The sequence below is a fragment of the Pteropus alecto genome, unplaced genomic scaffold, assembly GCF_000325575.1.
Source record: "Pteropus alecto unplaced genomic scaffold, ASM32557v1 scaffold14, whole genome shotgun sequence".
Taxonomy (NCBI): Eukaryota; Metazoa; Chordata; class Mammalia; order Chiroptera; family Pteropodidae; genus Pteropus; species Pteropus alecto.
In genome coordinates this window covers 10,162,368-10,174,813 of record NW_006436810.1, presented here as the reverse complement: position 1 = coordinate 10,174,813, position 12,446 = coordinate 10,162,368, and the positions used below count along the sequence as shown (strand labels likewise).

General features: G+C 45.9%; 1 protein-coding gene across 1 annotated transcript; it reads right to left on the bottom strand.

Annotated features, from left to right (window-relative positions):
- Positions 1-1,047: 1,047 nt before the first annotated feature.
- Positions 1,048-12,093, bottom strand: SERPINB8 (serpin family B member 8). Its single transcript, XM_025048141.1, is given in 6 exon segments — positions 1,048-3,479; positions 5,048-5,200; positions 6,522-6,667; positions 8,575-8,692; positions 10,453-10,590; positions 11,901-12,093. Coding segments are annotated over 6 exon segments (1,128 nt in total). The 5' UTR covers positions 12,069-12,093; the 3' UTR covers positions 1,048-3,074.
- Positions 12,094-12,446: the final 353 nt, after the last annotated feature.

The window sequence follows — 12,446 nt, the reverse complement described above, 5'->3', positions numbered from 1 at the left end:
AATATTGTTAAGATATCTACTTTCTCCAAAATGATGTTTAGATTCAACACAATTCTAATCAAAATCCTAGCAGGGGACAAGCTACTTCTAAGGAACTGCAAAAGACTGAAAATAGCCAAAACAACTATGAAAAGTAAGAATAAAATTAGAAGACTTATATTACCTGATTTGAAAACTTATTAAGCTATAATAGTCAAAACAATGTGCTATTAGCATCAAGATAGACAAGTAGAACAATGGAAACCAGTAGAGTCCAGAAATAGATCCACACATATAATATCAATTGATTTTAGGCAAAGGTGCAAAGACCGTTCAATGGAGAAAAGATAGTCTTTCGACATATGCAAAAATATGAACTTAAAATGGATCATAGACATAAATGTAAAATCTAATATCGTGATACTTATAGGAGAAACATAGGAGATAGTCCTGGTCACCTTGGGTTGGGCAAAGAGTTCTTAGGTATAACAACAGAGGCATGATACATAAATAAAAATGTGATCAATTAGACTTCGTCAAAATTAATAACTCCTGCTCTTTGAAAGGCATTGTTATCAAAATAAAAAGGCAAGCCATGACTTGGAATAAAAATGTTGATAAATCACATAGCTGATAAAGGATTTGCCATCCATAATACAAAATTTCTCAAAAGACTATAAGAAATAGAAAACAAAAAAGCAAAAAAAAGTTGGCAAGATATTTAAAAGACATTTCACCAAAAAACATATATAGATGGCAGATGAGCACATGAAAAAAATGTTGAACATAATTAGTCACTGGGGAAATACAAACTAAAACTACGGTGAAATACCACCATGTACCCAAAATAACATTGACAGGACCGAGTGTTGGCAAGGAGGGAGAGAAACTGGGGCTCTTATATGCTCTATTGGGGATGTTAAAAAATTCGACCACTTTGGGCCTTATGCAAGGTATATGTTTCATTTTAAAGAAACTGCTAAACTGTTTCCACCTTCCATACGGCTCAGACATCCACCCTCATGTCTCTTCCCCAAAGAAACAGCAGCACGTGCCCGTACGAAGACGTGCACATGAACGTTCATAGGAACTTTATTTGCAATAGGCAAAATCTCGGCAACATCCTAAACGTCCATCAAAAGGTGGATGGATAAACAAATGGTGGTATATCCATATAACAAAATATTATTTAGCGATGAAAAGGAACATGGTATTGCTATGAACGTGAATGAAGCTCAAAAATACTGAGCAATCGCAGCCATACCGAAAACAGTAGATAATGTTTCATTCCATTCATAGAGAATTCTAGGAAATGCAAATTAATCTATAGGAACAGAGAGCAGATCAGTGGTTGAGTGAGAAGTAAGGGTAAATGATTGGGGTGGGAAAGGGGAGGGCAGGAGGGAAGAATTATAAAGGGGAATTACAAAGTACAAGAGGAAATTTGGGGGTGTGATAGCTCTGTTCACCATCTTGACTGTGGAGATGGATTCATGGGCGCATACATGGATCGAAACGTGTCAAATTGTACGTATTAAATACGTAAAGGTTTTTTGTGTGAATCATACCCCAATAAAGGTGTAGATTTTTTTAGATTAGAGGCGGGAGCAAGACTAGAGCTCACAGAGCGTGCTTTCTAGTGCTGTGGGTCAGCGTTTGGCCAAACCCGCTTCGGAAAGCAGGGTACCCCATGCGAAGGTGGCCTAGCTCGGAACGTGTTCTAGTCTGGCGAATTTTAAGAGCTATAATCTGAATGGTTCGAGTAGCTGTGAACCACAAATCGAGTCCGGAATAACCACTTTTCAGTCCAACTCATGACAGAAAGTCAGGCAGCAGTTAATGGAGTGCTGTAAGCGGGAGTGTAAAACAACCTGGAGAAGGATTAGGAAGAAGCCTCCAAAGGTGCCCGGCTTTTATCTTGACGGTATCGTTTTTAGGAATGTTTCTTTAAAAAATATTAAGAATGTGAACGAATAGCTAGGATATTCATAACAGTGTCGTATATAAGTAATTTTAATTACCTAAATTAGATTTGATTACAGAAAATATAGACAGTCATACAATTGGACACATCAAATGGATGACATAGGAAGATAATTATCTTGAAGAAGGTTTACATTAAGTAGGGGTAGAAGTAAACTACCGAAGTATAGGATGAACTGTGTTAAAATGTTTCCAACTTCTATTTGCATACAGAGAAGAAGGAAGGACATAGGTCACTATTAACAGCAATGATGCATCTGGATAGTGGAACTGTGCGAGACTTGGTTTCTTTGCATACTTTTCTACAGTTTGCAAATGGCTGCCGTGACACAAATTCTTTTTTAATCATAAAAATAATGTAGGGAGGTCTGCTTTTAAGCAAGGGGTGTGCTTGAGCCATGTCTGACCATATGTGATGAACTAGAGGGGTCAGCGTTTCCAAGAGGTGCTGGGCGTGTGTTCCTTTGGGGCCACGTGTATGTCTCAGAAGCAAAGGGGATGGAAGGGGACACATGGCTTGCGTCAGAGATTTGGCTCCAAGCCCAGCCCTGCGGCTCACTGCCGAGCCCCTGACGTCACGTCTGAGGCTGATGGCAAGATCTGAAGGAGCTGTTTTCATGAAGGACCGTGTGAGACATGGGACATGCCGGGCTGTCTGTGTGATGGTGACAGGAGACAGACACTTTATCTCAGCTGTTTGAGACACTGGCGCCTGGCAGTGGTGCTGGGCAGAGCTCTGGGGTCACTGCAGGATGGAAGAGCAGATAGAGGGCTAAGCTGTGGATCCTTGACGCACTCCTAAAGACGCCCACGAACCAGGGGCACAGCTTTGAGGAGAGCCGGCCACCCCATGATGGGTAGGTGAGGGCAGTCCGTGCGAGGGAGGGGCTCCCGCACATTCCAGAATGAGCACAGCCCCAAACTCTACACATCGGAGGCCTGAGTTATCCTCGATGGCTGTGGAATACTCAGTAAAGACTTTCACAGACTTCCCAGGTGCACACACTTTACTTTTGAGACTCAAACCACAGCACCGATTTGGTCACCAAAATCTGAATTTTAAGGCGAGGTGGGGTGGAAGGGAAGGCGTGTCGGACGGCGATGGCGCCTCGTTATGGAGACGAGAACCTGCCGCAGAACAAAATGCTGTCGGTTTTGTGGTGCCTGATGAAGAAGAGGAAGGGGTGGTCTGCACAGAAGCTCGGCTCCATACTGCTGCAGCGAGAATTCCTGATCACGGCCGTGGCCGCGGCCGCCTCCGTGCCCTCCTCGTTGACCTCTACGAAGCACTTGTGCGCCACCTTGGACACGGGCACATTCTTCTTAGTCGACATTCCAGAGAAGTCTGCCCTGGCTTCCTCGAAAGCGTCGGTCATCCCCAGACTTCGCAGGAAGGACTCCAGGTCGTAACTCTCCTCCAGCTTCAGCCGGGGAAGGAAAAGTCGGACCTTACCCTGAGTCATCTTTTCTGGATCCGTCCAGGCTCGGAACTTCTCGTAGGTAAGTGCTTTTTCCACCTGAAATAACCAAGAGTCAAATCTTAAAGTCTAGATGACGACAGCCGTGTGCCCACCCACCCAGCCACCCATCACTCCTCCGCCATGACACGCAGCTAGATGGGAGTTCTGGTCCAAGACCTCTTACAGAGACCTTCCCTCAAATTCTTGTATTTTTCCCTGTTATATGGATAGAAGAGTAGAACAGCTAGAAGATACCTTAGGCGAAGAAAGGCTTTAAAAAAAAAAAGAAAAACCATCTGCACCAAATATATTTCAAATGTTTTTTGGTATAGAAAATTCTCAGGACCAATTAATTATATTCGATTATATTCATGTGACACACGTTCCTGTGAGTCAGAGAGACTATGTGACAAAAGAAAGAGCATGGCTCAGAACTCTGATCTGTGGAAAAGGGAGAAATCAGGGATCATCTGAACAGGAAGGGAGAGGTGGTTTCTGGGGAGGGGACGGCAGAAATGGGGAGTTCATCGGGACCGTTGCTTCCGGCATCTGAGTTTGCCCTCTGCCTGCCCTGGAGTTAGCTTCAAAATGTCGGAGACCCATCACTCATTCTATTTATCCACCAGGAAGGAAGAAAGGAGGGAGAGGGGGCTTCCACTTGCATCTCCCCCCTTTCCTTTACCACCTGGAGCCCAGGTGAGTGCTCCTCTCCGGTGACATAAAGCTGTTTGGACATTAGCTTGATTCCTCGACTCTCCTGATTTTCTTCCTAAGTAGCCATGACAGGTCTTATTCTTGACTTATGCCAATAGCTTCCTGATTCCATAGGGATACCACGCAAATCAAGCAGGCCCCGCCCTCAATATCCTGTGCCTTGGAGTGCTGAAGCTGGCTTATAGTTCTGGAGAGGGTCAGTTGTTAAACCCTTAGTAGTCTAAACTCAGCCATGCGGACATACTGACACCATGGAACCAGCAAACTCTATAAGTGAGGGCTTCCCCAGCCCTGGTGAGCCGGACAGCCAACACCTGTTTGTCCTGCACCTCCCACCTCACGAATTTACGTTCTCCCATCCTGAGCTCCATCCCTTTCCAGTCACGGGAAGAGATCTCTCTCCTCCTCAGATAAATTCCTCACCTGCTACTCAAAGTGTGTCCACAATCAGCAGCACCTGTGTCTCCTAGACTCTTGTTAGAAATGCATGCTCTCGGGCCATAGCCCCCTGAATCGAAACTGCATTTTAACAAGATCCCCAAGAGATTCGTATGCACATGAATGTTTGAGAATCACTGCCCACATCAATAGGCGCCCTTTTCCCGTACTTTTGTTCAATAATTATTAGGCCCTCAACTGGCCCCTCTTCAGAATAAAGAATAACGTTCTTAAATTCTTGGAATCTCTCTTCCTGGCTTCATCAAAATTTGTCCTACCCACAATTCTGCTTCTAGATATATACTCAATAGAAATGCACACGCGTGCTCACCAAAGACATGCAACAGCGTTCATCCAGCACTCGTTATAGTAACGCTAAATTTGAACTCCTCAGATGCTACCTCATGGATGGACTTGAAGAAAAGAGCTCAGGCCGGATCCTTAGACACTCAGACTCATTGTCAAGGGCTTACCACAGCGAGATCAGTGTCATCATCAGGCAGGAGAATGACCATGCTCAGCTCCTCCCCTGCGTAAGGCAGCTCCAGGACCTGGCTGTGCACCTCGTCTGCATAGCCCATTTTAAATTTAGCTTGTTTAAACATCATCTGCACTGTCTTTTTTTCCTAATGAAAATATGACATTAAAATCAGGTTACTAAAAAATGAATATAGTTCACTAAAAACATGTCTAATTCACAGAACCCCTAGGCCCGTATAAGAGAATACTTACTTCGGTGCATTTATGCTGATACATATAAAATCTTCATTATTACATATTAGTATTGAGCATAACATGCTATTGCCTCAGAAGATCAATTATAGGCAGGTGAGAGAGAATAAACCGATGAATACAGATAAACTTAAAACTCTCTCATTATTTTTCAAAAAAGTTGCGTTTTTTTCTCCTCTAAGAAGATGAATAGAGACGCACTCCCAGAGACCTTATAATTAAAATTATTTGTCTAAGTTAAGAGAATTAGCTAATATTCAGACCTTTAGGCTGAAGGATCGGGTTAGAGAAGACATATAGGCCAGAGGGAGTTAGACTTTTATTCTGAAAAGTCACTCGATTCCATAATTGGTTCTATGGCTTTGATTTTCTTGAAAGAAGAAACTTAACAAGATGCGTAGAGTCCACCATTTTTAAAACTTTCGCCAAATATATTCTAGGCTTTTAAATCTTTGTGCAATATGCTATTATCAAGTCGATGGAGGTCAAATTCCAAGCTAATAGCTATTGACCCCAACCGTTATCATATTCAAACAGGAATGGAGAAAGTATTTTTAATATTAGGCTTATAAGTCTGGAAATCTAATGTATAGCATAGTGACTATATGAGTTAATGATACTGTATTAAACGCTGGAAATTTCCTAAAAGAGCAGATTTCAGGGGCTCCCATCACAAAAAAAAGAGGTAACCATGTGAGGAGATATGTCAGTTAGCTTAGCTGTAGTATTCATTTCACTATGTGTTGAATCATCATCTTGTACACCTTGAATATACACAATTTTTATTTGTAAAAGATACCCAAGAATTAAAAAATAAATATACACCTTTTCTCTTGTGTTTGGAATTGTATAGTCAAGAATTCTAAGGCAATAAACAGAGTTGTCACTGACATTTCAAAAAGCTACCTAAGTAAATATAGACGATGAGATAGTACAATACAAACAGAATTCCAAGGCTTAGAAGAAATTTTCTTTCAATCGAATAATATGACCAGAGACACAAGATCAATTTGACCCAGGATGAAAAAAAGGAAACTATCAATATAAAGATTATTTTAATTTTTCTCTTCCCTTCTCCAATAAAGGATATATGGGAGGCATGAAATACATTCAGAAACAGGTGAACAATCAAGACTGTGAAATAAATCATTCATGTTTTCCATTCACACCTTTCCCAGAGTATCACTTTAAGGAAGCGGCGGTGTACCTGAAAACGCCTTCCCTCACTGGTTAGGGCATCCCCCGTGTGTGCTTTCTGTCAAACTGCTCGCTCCATCTCCCCTTGAAATAGATGGCATTCACCAGAACCAGCTTCGTCAGTGCGCCGACCGTCCCGACACCCAGGATCTCTGAAATCTTACCTGTAAAGAACATGAGGGAGGTTTACTGCTCTTTGTGGGGGGGTTGGGGGGAGGTAGAATAATAAACAGTCTTTTACAAAAATCCTTTGATGTATAATGCCGAGGCTTAGTTGACAGCCAGGCTGGAATTCTGTCTTTCCGGCCACGTGACCGAATCGGGCGATGGTGTTCTATGCCGTGCACACAGGTCAACTAATGTTTGCCTTCAATTCATAGATGTAAAAATTCAAGTTCAGACCACTTGCCTGACTATTTTTTGCCAAGGTCACATAGGTGGCAAGCGGCCGAGCTGAGGAAAATAACCCAAGAGTCTTGATTGTAACTGTAAGCCTCTCAACCTCAGCACCATAATATCTCAAACGAGCCACCATCGGCATTTTAGGCCGAATAAATCTTTGTCATGGGGACCGTCCTGTGCATTATAAGATGTTTAGCCAGTAGCACTTCCCCCCATTGTGACAAGCAAAAACGTCCTCAGCCATTGCCAAATGTCACCGGGAGGTTAATTCTGGTTGAGAATGGTCGCTCTTTGCCAACCTTCAAATATCACGCAGGTGAGGAGACTCTTTCAAAGGGTGGGGATACTGATAAGAACATGGAGAAGATGGGTTTCCCGCAGGGAGGGACTGGGTCAAAGGAATTAGGGAGATGTAATAAAGGAGCTCAAGTCGAGCTGTCCGATGAGAGTGGGGACAAGGGGATCCCCAAAGCCCCGCCAGCTCTACTATTCTGAGAAAACACGTGGACGGTCCGCCTGATGGAAGGAAGCGTGAGAGCGGCCATGGAAGGGAGTGACGGGTGTGCGGAGGCGAGGTGTGGACAAGCTCCCGGCTGCTCCGGTGACCCGGGACGGCGGGATCGGCGGCACAGTGACAACACTGCACCCGGGACGAACGGAAACGTGAAAGGCCCTTCTGTTCTGACGGTCATGACTTCACTGGCCGTCAGTATGTTCGCCGGTGATTACCGTAATCCGGTACACGGCGGACGTGCCATAAAGATCGAGCGGATGGAATAAAGCCCGCTGGGTGGGCACAGGAGGAAATAAGCGGTTGAACGCCCTCACTTTCTGGTAGTCTTTAAATTGTGCATTAGGTTTTTACGGTGCATAAAAGCATGTTCTTTTTCTCTGTACTCTAGTCAAGAACGGGCAGAACTGTTTCTGGTGAGACAGAATGTGGTCTGGACAGGTTTCGACAGGTGTGTGTGTGTGTGTGTGTGTGTGTGTGTGTGTGTGTGTGTGTGGACTGCGGGCTCCCCATTAGCTGCACCTCCGGGGCAAAGGTCACGCTTGAAACAGCCACAGCCACGTCTTAGCTGCACCTCCGGGGCAAAGGTCACGCTTGAAAGCAAACAGCCACAGCCACGTGACCAAGGAAGGAGTGGGCCATGGATGAGACCAGAGCTGCTCTCGTCACCAACGTGGCTCTATTTCAGCTGTTACCCAATCTGAATGTCATTCTGCCCTCAGAGCATGGGAAGAACCCTCCCAGATAGAAGACAAGCAGGGCCCCCCCAAGGGGAAGCATTTGGGGGAGATTTTCCAGCACAATCCATAGGGGAGGAGGGTCAGAGATCAGCTTACAATCCCTCATTTTTTTATTTTTTACGCCTACAGCACCTGCTCTTCCTAGGTGGTCTCCCATTCAAGTACTAACCAGGCCCGACCCTGCTTAGCATTAAGATCAGACAGGATCGGGCTCATTCAGGGTGGCATGGCCGTCGATGGTTTAAGTATTTTTCGAAGTCACCACTTTGTGATCTGATAAGAACATGAAAAATGACAACTGCACAGCCGGCCTGACGCAGCAAGCACGCAAACAGGCCCCTGGTGACAAGGTCACACGCCAGGCAGTGTAGCTGCTTTTCCCTCACAAAGCCAGGTCTACTGAAAGAAAACCTCTCACCTTCGGTCTTTTCTGTCACCCAGTCGTTGATGTGTTTCCTGCATTCCTCCGTGTCTTCAGCAAAGGACAGCTCCTCCAGCTCTGCCTGATAGAACTCCTGGCAGGACTCCTTAAAGGCCTACAAGTGCAAAACACCGAGTCTGGCCCCTCTCGGCAAAGGTTCCCACCGTGTGGAGACATTTTTTTTCTTAACGTGTTTTTAGCCTAAAGGCTTACACGGGTCATCCTGCCCTTGAATCCTCACTCATGCAATGAACAAAAACGTATAGACCGCCGACCACGTGCCTGGCCCTGTGCTCGGTGCTGGACACCAGGGTGAAGACGTGACATGACACCTGGAGTGGCTCGCAGTCTGTTGAGAGGTGACGTACACACACGCAGTCACGCGCTGTTCTGAGAACATGCACAGTGGCAGGCGGGCACCAAACAGCCCGTGAACATCCATCGAACACTTAAACTTCATAGCGACTTTCTGTTTGATTTTTCTGCCCCTCCCAGCACACACTAGACACATTTTCGCATCACCAGCACCAACTCTAGGGTCTGAAACGTATTTGTGGAATGATTGGGCAGCTCCATGGCAGAAGTGGATTATCAAGAAATCTTACAGGTCCTCCGGGAGTGGAATGTGATCGGTCTCGACAGGTGTGTGTGTGTGTGTGTGTGTGTGTGTGTGTGTGTGTGTGTGTAGGAATTAGAGAAAACACAAAGGCAGGGGAGGAGCCTGAACATGTAAGTCGGGGTCAAATCAGGAAGTACCTGTACCCAATACGTGAAGACCCAAAGACGACTCACCTCACAAAAACTTGGCTTCAGATATAATGTGCCTGGCAATCGGTGCCCATCCTCCGCCCATCTCCTGTTCTCAAATATTTTAGCTTCTACAGAAGAGAGACGACGTAGAGAGACGAGCCAAGCAACCCCGAAAAGTGGAAGGTGGCTTCCTGTGTCCCCAGTGGTTCCCCAATCACAATATTCAAAGATCAAGCTGATGTTCAAAATAAACATGGATAAATCAGAAGATTCCTAGAATCACTCATGCTTATCCTAGAAGACCCAGCCAGCTGAAAGACCCAGAATCACCTCCAGTGACATTTACGCCCAGAGCGGGCGACCCCTGTGGAGCAGCATGCAACAGCGGACGCATTTGAGTCGTACAGATTCCGGGAACTGCCAGCCATTAAGCTGGTCGGGCTCGCCCCGATCATTTCATTCAGCTCAGGATGCCATCGCCCTGCGTATTATGTGGCACAGTTTTCTGGCCCTCGCTTACTGCATTGTGGCAGGCTTAAAAATTATATGTTGCAATAAACAGAAACGACTCAGATTTTAAACCTCGGTGTTACGAGCTCACTTTAATTTTATAAAGTCTATTACGTCAGTTGTGTGATTTAGGAGACAACGACAAAGACCTGGTGGACTTGGAGAGATCAGTTAGGAAACAATTAAAATAATGGTGTGCAAGGGCGTGAGAGTGGGGACGCGGGCAATGGTGGCGGTGACTCCGAGGAGGGGACAAATTTAAAAGATTTTGAGAGGCCGGCTCTGCAGGAACAGTCCAACAACCAGAGGTTGACACTGGGGAGAGCTTCGTATATACAGGGGACAGCACAGTCCCTGAGTATTGGGGATTAAGGGGAAAAAGCAGGTCCAGGTGCAGGAGGATGGACATAACGAGATTGCTGTCCAGGAGGGATGTGTCAGAAACGATTTTTAAAGGACAGAATTCAGAAGCAATCATGATATTCAAAATTATAACTACAGCACTGTAACTCAAAGCGCATTTTTACAGGAGTAGAATTATACTTTATCTGTGTTCCTCGGTCGTGTCTATTTTATTTTCTATTTCTTTTTCATCAACACCTAAGTACTGCTTACCGGAAGGAAGTCACATGTCTTTTCTCCAAAGAGTCTGTTGGCGGTTCTGAGCAAGTACTGAGTGCCGCATCTGTTAACTTCCGTGAGGAGCGACTGGAAACCTTGGTGGACGTCTTCGCCTTTGTCCAGACAAAGTGCCTGGTAAGAGAACACAAGGACGCAGACTTTTAACGTTGCCAATTTGCTCCCCCAGAGAAGGATCTCCAGACAAATCTCTGCGCTGAAAATGACAAAAGATCCTTCCCTAGAAGGAGGTTGGCTTCACCGTCCAGCACGGGCTTCTCAGCCTCGGTGCTGCTGCCACAGTGGGCCAGATGTCTGTCTTGTTCATCGCACACTGTTTCGCAGCATTTCTGGCCTCTGCCCACTAGATGTCAGCAGCATCTCTCAGTTAATGACAATCAAAACTGGCCATTGGCGCATTGTCCCCTGGGAGGTAAAATCGCCCCTGGGTTCCACCGCTGCCCTAGCACGGTCACCCAGGCCGGGAGGGCACGGGGTGAAACTCAAGGAGGGAGGCCAGACAGAACACGTGGGTGGCCGGGATGACTCCCACTCGACCCCGGGAACCACAAGAATCAGCAGAACAACAAATAGAACTGTTCCATCCGTAACTTCATAGTTCTCCAGCCCAGACTGTGATTTAAACGTCCAGTCAGAGTGAGGATTCGGGTTGTTCCTGTGTCTCCCAACAAGCCCCATCCAAAGCCTCAATCCTCCAGGGCACCGGAAGGAACAACCACGGGTGTCCACCGCGGCCAGGGGACGGGACGCACTTCCAAGAGCGTCCAGAACCTCTAGACATCAGTGGCAAAATGATGTGTATATGGCAATTTTCTGGAACATATTCCCAAGACTGTCAGAGAATCTAAGACACGAAGCAGTTAAGGATGACCTTCCTACAGCATTAGCCTCTACTTCATCTGTAGCTGAGGTCGCACGTAGCCCACTTCTGCTCAATCAGATCCTACATTTTCTCCAAATAACTCCAGGAGACAGAAGTCCACATTTATGTTGCCTTCTTCTTCCACTTAGGCGTAATCATACACCAGAAATAACCCACTGGACAAAACGCTCATTTACACAGCTGTATTTCAATTCAAAATACAATGTTAGCAAAAATTTTAAATTTAACGGTCGAAATTCTTACCTTTTTTTGGTGGGACGGAATTATAGTTTACTCTAATCAAATTTTGCTACAACACATCAATGTTTTTCATCTAAAGAAAAGAACGTCATGGCTTGATTTCTCTAAGGGGAGATCCCCTGTTCTGCACAATGTACCTGTCTCCCCATGTCTGCCCTTTATCCAGCACCTCGGTGTCCCCCCTCCCACCTACCAGCCACACTGGCCGTCATCCGCCGGTGCGAAGGCGGGACAAGACTAGCTCTGAGGAAGCACAGAGAGAAACAGACTGTGGTTTTTCCTTGGCGATGGGCGCTCCTACCTGGGACATCTGGGCGGCCGTGTCTCCTTTGGCCCCCATGAAGACCATGGCCAGGGCAGAGGAGATGCTCAGGGGAGAGAAGAACACGTTCTGCGAGTGGTCCTCTTCACCCAACATTTTTAATAAGTTGATGGCAAAAATGCCGTTTGCTTCCCTGAGACGGTCCATCAGGGAAAGTCTGTATCAAAAAACACAACGCAGAAGCACATCAGCCAAACGCTCTGTCATGTCACCTAGTTACTGGCACCCGTCAGTGGACATGGAGTGTGATCGGGAGAATAACTGCACCCCCAGAGACATCGAGCCTAATTCTCCGGGCCCGTGACTACATTATCTTACATGGCAACAGGGACTTTGCAGAGGGGATTGAGTTAGGGATCATGAGATGGGGAGATTCTCCTGGATGATCCAGTTGGGCTCAGTGTCATTACAGGGTCCTTATAAGAGGAAGGCAAGAGGGTCAAAGTCAGGGAAAGCAATGCGACGAGGGAAGCAAAGGTCAGAAAGATGCAGGGCTACAGACCGAGGAACGCAGGCAGCCTGTGG